The sequence below is a fragment of the Zingiber officinale genome, chromosome 4A (genome assembly GCF_018446385.1).
Source record: "Zingiber officinale cultivar Zhangliang chromosome 4A, Zo_v1.1, whole genome shotgun sequence".
Taxonomy (NCBI): Eukaryota; Viridiplantae; Streptophyta; class Magnoliopsida; order Zingiberales; family Zingiberaceae; genus Zingiber; species Zingiber officinale.
The window spans coordinates 54,512,568-54,524,688 of NC_055992.1; the positions used below are offsets into that span (position 1 = coordinate 54,512,568).

The 12,121-nt window shown below is 32.7% G+C and overlaps 1 protein-coding gene across 5 annotated transcripts in view; it reads right to left on the bottom strand.

The window, feature by feature from the left end:
* Positions 1–321: 321 nt before the first annotated feature.
* Positions 322–12,121, bottom strand: part of LOC121969918 (GLABROUS1 enhancer-binding protein-like 1) — a 36,060-nt gene continuing 24,260 nt past the window's right edge. For 2 of the 5 annotated variants that reach the window (XR_006108732.1, XR_006108734.1), the window contains exons 3-4: positions 3,506–3,738; positions 322–608 (exon numbers count right to left, since the gene is read on the bottom strand). Coding sequence is in view for 1 of the 5 variants with exons in the window: in XM_042520238.1 (XP_042376172.1) it covers positions 559–608 (50 nt within the window). In the remaining 4 variants the exon portion in view is untranslated. Of the gene's footprint in view, positions 609–3,457; positions 3,739–12,121 lie in introns of all 5 variants that reach the window. The other 3 variants (XR_006108735.1, XR_006108733.1, XM_042520238.1) reach the window with 3 other exon arrangements.

Genomic DNA, 12,121 nt, shown 5'->3' on the forward strand with positions numbered 1-12,121 from the left:
CCTCATCTTCAGTCCAATTTTAGAAAATGAATAGAAACAAAACCAACTATTGCTCGGAAGCCCTTCCATATCCATCTGAACCGGATACTTCCAAGCACAATGAAGATATTAGAAATTACTTCCTCCTTAATCCTCTTCCTATTCCTTCCGGGTAGATAAGCCATTAGTTCTCTTGATATAGTAGTAAGAAAATGCTTGTTATTAGGATGCCAAGAACAGGATTCCTTAATCCAAAATTAGGGGTTTTTCTATAAATTTTGATAGCATCTCCTCTATAATCAGTTCTACCGTAAATAAATACTATATGAAAGTCAATGACTATACTCAGATCACAAAAGATAAACATTAGTGTATTCACTAAACAGACATAAATCAGTAGAGAAACACCGACATGCCATGTCACCACAACAAACTATGGTTAAATTTAAACACCGACATGCTGTCCCAGCAATTGTCAACAAATCAAGTTCCACACCAAAAAAACTACTATGAATATATCTCCAAGTCAAACCGAAACCCCAATATAAACAACCAAACGTGCCTCCGATGGAAGAATTGTTATTCTCCTCTAAGAACAATAGTGGGGTGTCCGCCACTGACATGTGAATCTGGAAGCCATAAAAAAGTGGGTGTTAATATCACGTCCCAAAAGTAATCAACATATAATAAATGCTCATAATAAAAAGCATAATCAAGGTGCAACGAGTAAGAGAAAACAAGCGATTATTAAAAAAAAATTAAAAGAAAAAATAAGCCACATAAGTAACATCATAAAATAAAGGCCCAAACAATTACTGCTCATAACATAAAGTATACAATCACGGTGCAACAGTAAGAGAAAATAAGCCACCATAAATAACCATGTTCATCTCTTACCTATACTCCAACCATCACAACCTACAAGAATGCAACTGTCAGAGGTCATTGTCCTTTTCCTTGTGTGCTTTCATAATTTATTTTTCAAGTCATTTCAAGCCACTAGTGAGTAGAAATCATTTTACTTTGATTTGGGCTAAATTAAGAGGTACCCTTTCTCCATGATAATATAGAATTTAGATCTAAAATTGACATAAAATATTGATCTGTTGTGAAATGAAATACAATTTTTTAGATATAAATATGCTATAACTTATAAAATACAATGCATATACTTGAAAATATTGATATTAATAATGTATAATCAATTAAAATTTGTTGGTGCAGAGAGCACCATAATCGAACTTATATTTGATATTGTCAAACGTTCAAGTTAAGTCTTATTGAATTGATTAAGTATGCAGGATGCTCAACTTATAAAGTCTTAATACGTCAGTAGCACCCGATACTAGGTAAGGAAAATCTCAATCATGGAAATCAAGCAGGAAGTTCAAATGGGTCAAATGGGTCTGACATTTGACAAGTGGATTCGATAGGTCTAAAAGACCCGATATTAAATTAGGCGGAAGCCCTGGCAGGTTGATCCGATGCTGAGTAGTTAAAATCCAAACAGGTCTGGATGACCCGATATTTGACAAGTAAGTTGAGCTAAGCTCTTGGAGGAGTACAGAGAGGTGGTATCCCGATCAAGACAAACCCTAAGCGTTGATCTAACTGAAAAAACCAATAGAGATTTTTAAGTTGAAATCAAGACAGTTCTTATTATCTTTATCATACATACTACCTATTTGTACTAAATTTTATTTTGCAAATTTTATTACTATTGCATGTGTCAACTTTGTGTTGCAGATAAGCGAAAACCGTGACTGTGGGTTCGATCGATTGATAAGCAGGATCAGTCAACCGATACGGCCAGCATAGCACAGTACCAATCAGAACTTTACAAAAATTGGAAATATCGAGTTATTCGTCGACTGATACATTAGATCAGTCGATCGATCCATATTTGGTAATCGTAGGAGGCAAGAAAGAAAATAGAATTTCGTCATCTGATCAGCAAGATCAGTCGACTGATAAAAATAAGGAAAGACAGACAAGCCGATTTGGATCACAGTAAATAAGAAAAGGTGTGGGGTTCAGTCGACGAATAGAGAGATTGGTCGACCGAACTAATCAGTTCAATCGATCAAACGGTGTCTATAAAGGAAGGCCTCGAGGCCCAAGCTCAGTACAACTTTCTTCTCTGATTAATTATGCTTCCGCTGTTATTGTTAGTGCAAGCGCCAATACTTCTGCTCTGAAAAGCTCTCCAACAACTTCGCTCAATCTTCTTATTAGTATTGTTAGTAATCTCTTTTTATACTTCCACATAGATAGTAGGATTGTTACTATAATGTTTTCATACTTATATGATTTGCCTTCTTCAGAAGAACTATATCAGAATTGTTCACCAAAAGTGATCAACGATCGTGGACCTTGAAATAGTAGTCACTGGATTATGAACCAAGTAAAACCGATTGTCTCTGAATTTGTCTCCTCTTTATTGCTCGATTTTACTAATACGAAAAAGAAAAAGATTTCAAATAAATGAGATTCAACCCCCCCCCCCCTCGCATCTTTCATTCTAGCTATTTTTTATCTTCTTCTTTTCTTTACACTAGTTTTTTTTTCTCACACTATTAATCCTAAGACAAAATCTTGAAAATCTTGGTTAGTTTTTTGTGGCAAAAATGGCAAGCTCTCACCAAAAAGGCTACTGTTCGTCTACCTGTTTTTAATGGAGAAGATTTTAGTTACCGGAAGAAGAGGAAGGAATGTTTCTTGAAATTTGACATCGACATGTGGCTTAGCATCAAAAAGGGGTACATACCACCAAGCGAAAATGGAGAACCACTAGAACCAAAAAAGTGGGATCCCAAGATAAAGAAAAAGGCTCAGATCGACTATAAAGCAATGAACACCCTCTAGTGTGGCTAACAAAGAAGGAGCTCAACCGACTCAGACCTTCGAAAATTCTAAAGAACTCTGGGATCGACTAGTCAAGTTACACAAAAGAACCAACGACGCTAACGTAATAAAGTGAGATCTTCTTTGAATCGATTATTTAATATTAAAATGTTACATGGAAAAACCGCAACACAACTGCACGCAAGAATAAAAGATATCATCAACAGGCTTCATCTCATCGTCCATCAACTCAAAAATCAAGATGTTATAAGGTACACACTAAACTCCTTTCCTCGAAATGCATTGTGGGTATCTATAGCATATGCCTATAAAGTTTCGAAAGATCTTTCCATTATTAAATTAGACGAATTATTTTGTGAGTTAGAATTACATAAGCAGACTAACTCTAGCCATACCGAGAAGGATATAGTTTTGCATGCAAGACAAAACAAAAACAAAGAGGCTAAGTCCAAGTCTAAATCGAAACAAGAATCTACTAGCGAGTCAGACTCAAATTCAAACAAAAAAGAAGAAATAGTAAACAAGATACGAAGATGTTTATTAAGAAAAAGTTCAACAAAAAAAAACTAAAGGAAGCACAAAACACCTCAATCATACCAAAATTAGAGATAACCTGCTAGGGTGTAACAAAAAGGGTCACTACAAGCACGAGTGCCCTAACCTGAAAGAGAAGAAATCCAAGTCTGCAAGAAGGAAAGCACTCAAAGTCACTTGGAATGAATCATCATCGGAGGAGTCGGATGCAGAAGAACCAATGCAGTAAGTCACTTAGCTCTTATGGCAAAGAACGCATCATCGGAGGAGTTGGATGCAGAAGAACCAATGCAGTAAGTCACTTAGCTCTTATGGCAAAGAACGTAGAATCCGAATCCGAGTCTGATTTAGAATCCGAGTCTGAGTATAAGTCAAGCCTTGAATCCATATCCGTTTCAAAAGACCACAAGAGATTACTTTCAGAATTTCAAATGCGTAAAATTATTAAATGTCTGTTTAAAAAATTGACAAAATATGAGGATTCGATTAATTTGCTACTTAATGAAGTTAACCGCCTTAAGGAGCAAGTAAACTAGAAACCCTCAACTAATGTGTTCAAGAGGGATCTTCAATTCAAGTTGCAAAACTTGAAGAAAATTCCACCTTGAAAGGTTAAGTGGAGGGATTTAAGAAAATATTGGAAAAGTTCAACTTGAGCTCCAAATGTTTGAATATGATGTTTGGATCTCAACAAGATGTGTACAATAAATCTAGACTCGGATATAAAACTAACTCATTCAACAAACCTTACGTGTCTTTATTAAGTCAAAATGTTATAAACCAAGTTCAAACATGGGTTCCAAAAACTTATCTAACAAAGCAAAAAAGATCAAACCAATACTATATACCTAAAGATGACATTCATTACTTAAACATAAAACAAAAAATCTATGCCCCAAGGAAAGGCGACAAACTAGTTGTCACCTCAATAACTTGATCCACCCACATGGGTACTTAGGACTAGATAAATCAGGAGTAGTTCTAACTTGTTAGATTAAAGTTTAGTACTAAGTTCTTTGGGTGAGACCAATTGGAAAGCTTTGTCTAAGGCACGTGGTTAATCTAATAATGTCCAAATGACTCACCACGGCCTGAAAGCTTATTCAAGGAAGTTTGCTTGAGGTACCCAAAGTTACGCTTAAATCAAATACAAATTAAAACAACTCCTGATAATTAACATAACTCATCTCATAAAAATTATAGAATTACCTTAGTTGAAAACTTATACCGGATGAGATGAAAAACTAAATTAAACTTGATAATACTTCAATCAAATTTAAATCCAATTTAACTTAAAGCTTAAAACATAAATCTAAAATCAATAATCAATTATTTAAAACCTAAATTACTTAATCAAAGTAAATAATTAATCCAAATTTATTTTAACTCAATAATTACATTTCAAAATATAAAATTAATTTCAACTTATTAAAAAGGTTAAAGAATAATTAATTTTAATAATTTATACCAATTAGGGATTCTGCAATGGCGTTAATGCTTGAAGCATTAACGCCAACATGAAATGCTTTTAAACTACTATAGCATTAACGCATGTAATTCTTTGAACGTGTTAATGTCTACAGATAAAAAAAATTTTAAAAAAAACAACATATTGCCATTAATGCGTTCACGCGTTAATGGCAATGTGGATGCTCTTAGTTGAATTTAACCTTAAAATAATCTTTAATCAATCTTAATAATTTGAACCAATTAAATCTTAATTAATTCAAAACTTAATCCAAAAATATCAAATAATCAAATTTAATTTTAACAAATTATCTCACACAACTATAAGATTTTCGTTATTTTATAACTTAAAATTAGTAAGATGAATTAAGTAATAAAATAAATCTATCAAATCAAAATTTTAATCTAACTCCTATTTTGTGGGTAGGAACCAAAGATTTAGATCAATGGATACTGGATAGTGAATACTCCAGATATATGATTGAAGATAGACAAAAATTCACAAACATAAAGTTTAAGAATCTAGGATCAATTGCCTTCGATAACAATAACAAATTTAAGGTAATTGGAATAGGTGATATTCAATTAGAATCAAAGTTTTTAATTAGAAAAGTTTTACTTGTTGAAATTTTAACTTTTAACCTGTTTAGCATAAGTCAACTATATGATAATGGCTTTGTAGTTAAGTTTTTATCATCTGTATGCTTATTAAATCACACTAAATATTCAAACACAAGTCTAAGAGGACTTAGAAAAAGCAACATCTACTCAAAAAGTTTATCTAGAACCTTATTTAAATGTCATTTGACACAACAAGAGAAAACATAGTTATGACATAAAGAATTAGCTCGCATCCATATAAGGAACATACTAAAAATAAACAAACTTGGATTAGTAAAAGGATTACCCAAACTAGAAATCATAGATAATAAAGGAAAATAAACCAAGTCAACGAACAAATCAACTAACCAAGGATGAACTAATACAATACTTGAACTACTACACTTAAACCTATTTGACTCTCATGAAGTCAAATCAAAAAATAGAAGTCTATACTACTTGGTTATAATTGATGACTATTTAAGGTATACCTGAGTAAAATTCATAAAGCATAAAAATAAAATCATTCAAATATTTAACAATTTTTGCAAACAAATATAAAATGAAAAAAAAATCTAAAAATTAAGAAAATTAGAAGTGATAATGGTAGCAATTTTAAAAATTAGAATTTTACAAACCTCTGCTAGAAAATGGATATCACCGTGAATTTTTATGTCCTAAACCCAAACAAAATGGCTTAGTAAAAAACAACTAGGTCAATATTAAATGAATACAACTTACCTAACTGCAAACAGATGATTTGAAATAGAAAATGCTAAAGAATTAAAAACTTCTATGGCAACAGACATAATATTAAACAATAACCACAGTAGTAAGCTAGTAGATCTAAAATATTATAGATGTGCGATCAATAGTTTACTATACTTAACTGCAAACAGACCTGATATATTCTTTACAGTATGTGTGCTAAATACCAAACTTGTGATAACTTAACAAATGTTAAAAGAATTTTTAGGTATCTAAAATGAAAAATCAATGTAGGAATGTGGTATCTTAGATCTACAAGTTTTGAGTTGGTTATATTCTGACTCAGACTATGTTGGATGTAAGTTAGATTAAAAAAACACAAGTAGAGGTTAATCCTGATTAGTAAGTTGGTTTAGTAGAAAGTAACACTACATTGCACTATCAACCACTAAAGCCAAATATATAGCCATGGATGAATATGTTGCACAACTATTATGGATGTCCCACACCTTAAAGATTTTAAGTTAGACTATAAAAATGTTAAAACACTCATTGATAACATAAGTTCAATAAATCTAACTAAAAATCCAATACATCACTTTAGAACAAAACACATAGAAGTTAAACATCATTTTGTTAGAGATCATGTTATAAAAGGAAACATTGAACTCAACTACATTGAATCTAAGTCAAATTTAGCAGATATATTTACTAAACCTTTACTTGAATCAGAATTTAGTAATCTAAGACGGCAATTAGGGACGTGCCTTATAAAATAGGTGTCTATTTTTATGGTATTTTTAAAATGATAGTTTTCAAAAACTAATATTTTTTTTTAGACATGATTTACAAAACTTAGAGTTTCAAAAATGTCAAGCTAGAACTAGCCTAGGTTATACCGTAGAAAGCATGAATCTATAGCTATAGGAAGCCAGCATCTCACAAACACACTAAGATTTCTTATTTGCAATGTTGTTAAAGGCGCACCGAGGCGTAAAGGGTCGAGGCGCTCCCGAGGCGCTCCCAAGGCGCATGCCTCTTGAACATGAGGTTGATTACTAAACTACTAACACACTCACACTCATATAATATGTCAAACATGATAACTATTAATATTCCACACACACAAATATCATAACAAGCAAAACAACACCATAATAAAATTAATAAAAGTTTCAAATTTCAAGTTTCAACTTTCTAATCTAAACTAACTTAGTTCATCAAAACAAATATAATAAGTCAAATTAATCATCAAGTTAAAGATCATCCTCATTGTATTCTTCTTCTTCTTATTCTTCTTCTTCTTCTTCTTCTTCTCCTCTATTCTTAGAGATGAGTGTCTCATAGAGGAAGATGTATTTCCCTTCTCAACTTGTTTAGGCCTAGCATGTGAATTAGAGGTCATGGATGTAATGTTTTTTCCTCTAGTACAATATTCAAGCTCTTTAGCTAAACTAGCCTAGCAACGACATCCCATGTCAAATCATCACTTTCAAAAACCAACTCATCTTCTTTATGATCACTTTCTCTATCCATTCTACCAATCAACCATTCATTACTGTCATCAATATCTGTCAAAGAGATGGAGTCAATCTTATCACGGCATCATACCGAAGTGTTAAGGCACGATTATATTTCACAAATACCAAATCATTTAAGCGTTGCTGAACTAACCTATTCCTTTTTTTATGTGAATCTACAAAATGTCAAAAATCACAAAAAGTATAATAAAATAGCAAAGAATATTTTCTACTTATAAAAGTAACATACTAATAGTATTATACATTTATATTTATTACATACCTTCTCAAATAAACTCCAATTATGCTCACAACCGGAAGCACTACAAGTGAGGCTAAGCACTTTAATAGCAAACTTTTGAAATTCTGGGATATTTGCTTCATAGCATTCCCACCATTCTGCTGGAGATAATGCTCTTCTATGTCTAATTATCATATTCCTCCCAAATAACTCTTCTACCTTTCGATATATAGAGAGCTGAGTAGTGATTTTATCTTGCTCAACAGCACTTAAAACCAATCTCTCCGTAGTTTCAAACAAATCATTCACCACTTCTCCACAGATATTTGAATCTGTGTATGAATAAAAATATTCTAGATTCAAATAATATCCTGCAATATGCAGAGGCCGATGAAGTTGACATTCTCATCTCTTATCAATAATCTCAAACACTTTTTTGTATTTCTCTTCTTTCTCCTTGGCCTTCATAATTGTTTTTTTTTTGCCCTATCAATAGCCTCATAAATATAGCTCATTGCAGGTTTTCTTTCATCATCAATCATTCTCAGAATACGGACTAAAGGGTCATATATCTTTAAAATATGCACAATACTGCTCCAAAATCTAAGTGTCATGAAGCTTTTAGCTACTTTCTTCCCCGCCGCTTCTTTTGCCCATTTACTCTCTCCAATCCTTTGAAATGAACATTTTTCTTAAATTTTACTTTTGTAAGTACATCCTTTTAAGTGTGAGAAAAGCAGTAGCAATTCTTGTGACACCCGCCCGACAAAGCTTTTTTTTGTCTTGTAAATTGTCTCAACATATTTATCATGTCGAGACGAACATAAATGTAAAATATTCACACTCATTGCCTTCTTCAATGTTGTTTTAAAATCAGACAATTTCCAAATATCTTCTAAGATTAAGTTGACGCAATGAGCAGCACAAGGAGTCCAATACAAGTGTGGTCTTTTTGCTTCTAATAATTTTCCTAAAAAAAAAATTAGAAAACTAGATAAGTTTAACATATATATGAAAAAGCATAATGATAAGAAAGAATTAAATAGATTCTTACCAGCAAGCACATTGTTACTTGCACTATCCGTAACAACTTGAATGTAATTTGATAAAAATTGAACCTTTAAGAGAATTCACTAAAAATTTAATCAATGTCCACAACCTTTTATCTATCCACCCATCTGCCATTAAACTACAATCATACTTGGCCCATTCTGTTTCACACGATTTAATGTAATCATTTGTCACATTATCAATAGCATCTTTTAGAAAAGGAACCCGCATCTCATGATAACTAGGTCCTTTTAGACCTACACCATATTGGCCAACTAAGTCCAACATCTTTTAAAAGCTTGAATAGTTAACGACGTTAAAAGGAATTGCCGCATCATAAATCCACTCAGTTATGGTCATACAAGCTTTTCCCTCAATTCTTTCTTGTATGCCTCATTTATCGTAGGTCTTTACCCTTTCTATTTTCAACATTTTTTTTCACATTAGGAGCAAAATACGTATCCATTGGACTCATTTGTCTTGACCTTTTTTTGCATATTCACTGATCTAGAACTTGTACTAGCGACACAACTTTAGCTCCAATATCATTCATATCAATATCATCACCAAGAGGGTCTACATCCTCAAAGTCCAATGTCGCAAGTTTAGAAAGATTACTTTTCTCCATCTTTTTCTCTATGAAATTTTTAATTTCTTCGCGAACTCAAGGCGAACATCTTTTGCAAGTCGTAGTATTTCGAAACCCCCCAACAAGATGTTTTGCATGATAGATACTCCTTTTATAATTTTTTAACAAGAGTTACAAATCAAATCATTTTTGTTATCCGAATTAACTCTTTGAAAATAATCCATCCCGGATCTTTTGATATATATGTTACAGTATCACTACTACCTTCTATGATAATTGAACAAGAAAATAGTCTGAAAAATCAAAAACAAAATAAAAAAGTAGTTTAATGGAAAATTACTGTACTAGCAATAGAAAAGTCTGTACCAAGCAACCAGCAATAGAAAAACAAGAAAAAACAAAAAACAAAATAGGAAAAACAATAAAAAAATAGGAAAACAATGGCAGCAGTCGGCAACAAGAACACAACCTGCAAAAATGAAAAAACAAGAAAACAAACAAACAAAATCGGACAGTAGTGAGGACATGAACCAGCAACTCAACAAAAAAAAAGAGGAAGCAAAGAAAAGAAAAGAAATACTAGAACAAAGAGAAGAAAAGAAGGTGAAGAAATGAAGAAAAATTGTTCAGTGAAAACGAAGAGGAGAAAAAGAAAAAAATAACAGAAGAAAAAGAAGAAGAGAAGAAGAAGATGAAGTGAAGAACAGAAAGAAAAAAAAAAAAAAAAAACACATACTTGGGCGACGGCACAACTCAACAACCTGGGCGACGGCGCAACTCAACAACCTGGGTGATGGTGCGACTCAGCAATGACGACGACGGAGGAAATACCTGGGCGATGGCACTGACTCTTCTTCAAATTCAGGTTTCTTCTTTTTGCGTTCTTTTCTTCTTCCCTTCTATCATTTTCTTCTCCGTTCCCTAATTCTAAACCAAATTGGTTTGAAATCTTTTTTTTAATTAAAAATCTAGAAATGATTCACGTTCATGATATCGCCTCGATCGCGCCTCAATTGAGGCACGAAGGCGCCCTAGGCGCGCCCAGCCGCGTGCCTGACGAACAACGCCCTCCTCGCGTGGGAAAAGGAATTTTTCCCAGCACCTTGTGCGCCTACCGCCTCGAGCACGCCTCAGGCGTGCCTTTAACAACACAGCTTGTTTGTGTATTTTAAAACTTAGAATGGGGTGAGATTCTTAGGATTTAGCCTAGATTTCAGATTCTTTTATCAGTGCTATGACATAAATCCGGGCTTTAAACATACATGATCAAGTTGAGTGATATTATTTAGTCAAAAATTAACTGGAACTCACACCCAACTTAACTAACTTTAGTCAAAAAGCTAATATCTTGTGACAAACAACTAAAAGTTAAAATTAGACATTTCCAAATAAGGACAATTGTCTAGATGTTTCTTTAAGCATTTTTTTTAACCTATACATGCTTGAACTTAGGATATTTTTTAGAGAACATTAACATCATTTTTAAAATCTATCTCAAAACTTATTTTTTTAAAAAAAAAACCTTAGACATTTTTAGAAAAAAATTACTTCAAAACTCTCCCTTAAATTTTACACTAATGTATTTCCAAAATTTGTGTTAATTTTTGTTAGAAAATTTTCAAAATTTATACACTTATCTTAATGAGTTTTCAAAACTTATTTTGAATTTGTTTCAAAAAATTTTCTTTGAAAATTTTCAAAAGTTATTTTTAAAATTGTCAAACACTTTTGAGTCTTCAAAATTTATGAAAATGTTTACCTTTCCAAAACTCTTCCTTAGAAAATTCTTAATCTGATTTTTATTTATTTTACCTTAGAAAATTTTCAAAACTATTACCTTAGTTTTCACCATGAAAGTTTTTCAAAAAAAAACTGTTGTTATCGCTATGACCCTATTTTTTGATGTGTCAAAGGGAGAAAGATTGAATCAGAGGGAGTTTGACTTAAGGGGAAATTATTTCAAGTTATCATATTTTTTAACTTAACGTTGAACCAGGTTGCCAAATATCTATGTTTTGATATTATCAAGGTTCAAGTTAAGTCTTGTTATTATCTAATGAATTGACTAAGTGTGCAGGATACTTAACCTAGAAAGTCCTAGTAGGTCGGGACCAAATACTAGGCCAGGAAAGTCTAAACAGATCATAAAAACTGGGCAGGAAGTTCAAATGGGAAGTACACCTACATCTGGTAGGTGGATTCAATAGGTCGGAGGCCCGATATCGAATCAAGTGGAAGCCTGGTAGGCCAATCCGATGTTGAGCAGTTAAAGTCCAAATAGGTCTGGAGGACCCGATGTTGGGCAGGTAAGTTGAGGTAAGCTCTTGGAAGGAGTGCAGAGAGGTTGTGTCCTGATCGGAACAAACCCTAGACGCTGATCCAACTAAAGAAACCAACAGAAATTTCTAAGTTGAGATCAATACCGTCTTTATTGTCTTTATCATGCATACTACCTATTTGTAGTAATCTTGTTTAGCAGGCTTTATAACTATTACATGTGCTAACTGTGTTGCAAATAAGTAAAAACTGGGTTGATCGTGGGTTCGATCGACTGATAAGCAAGATCAA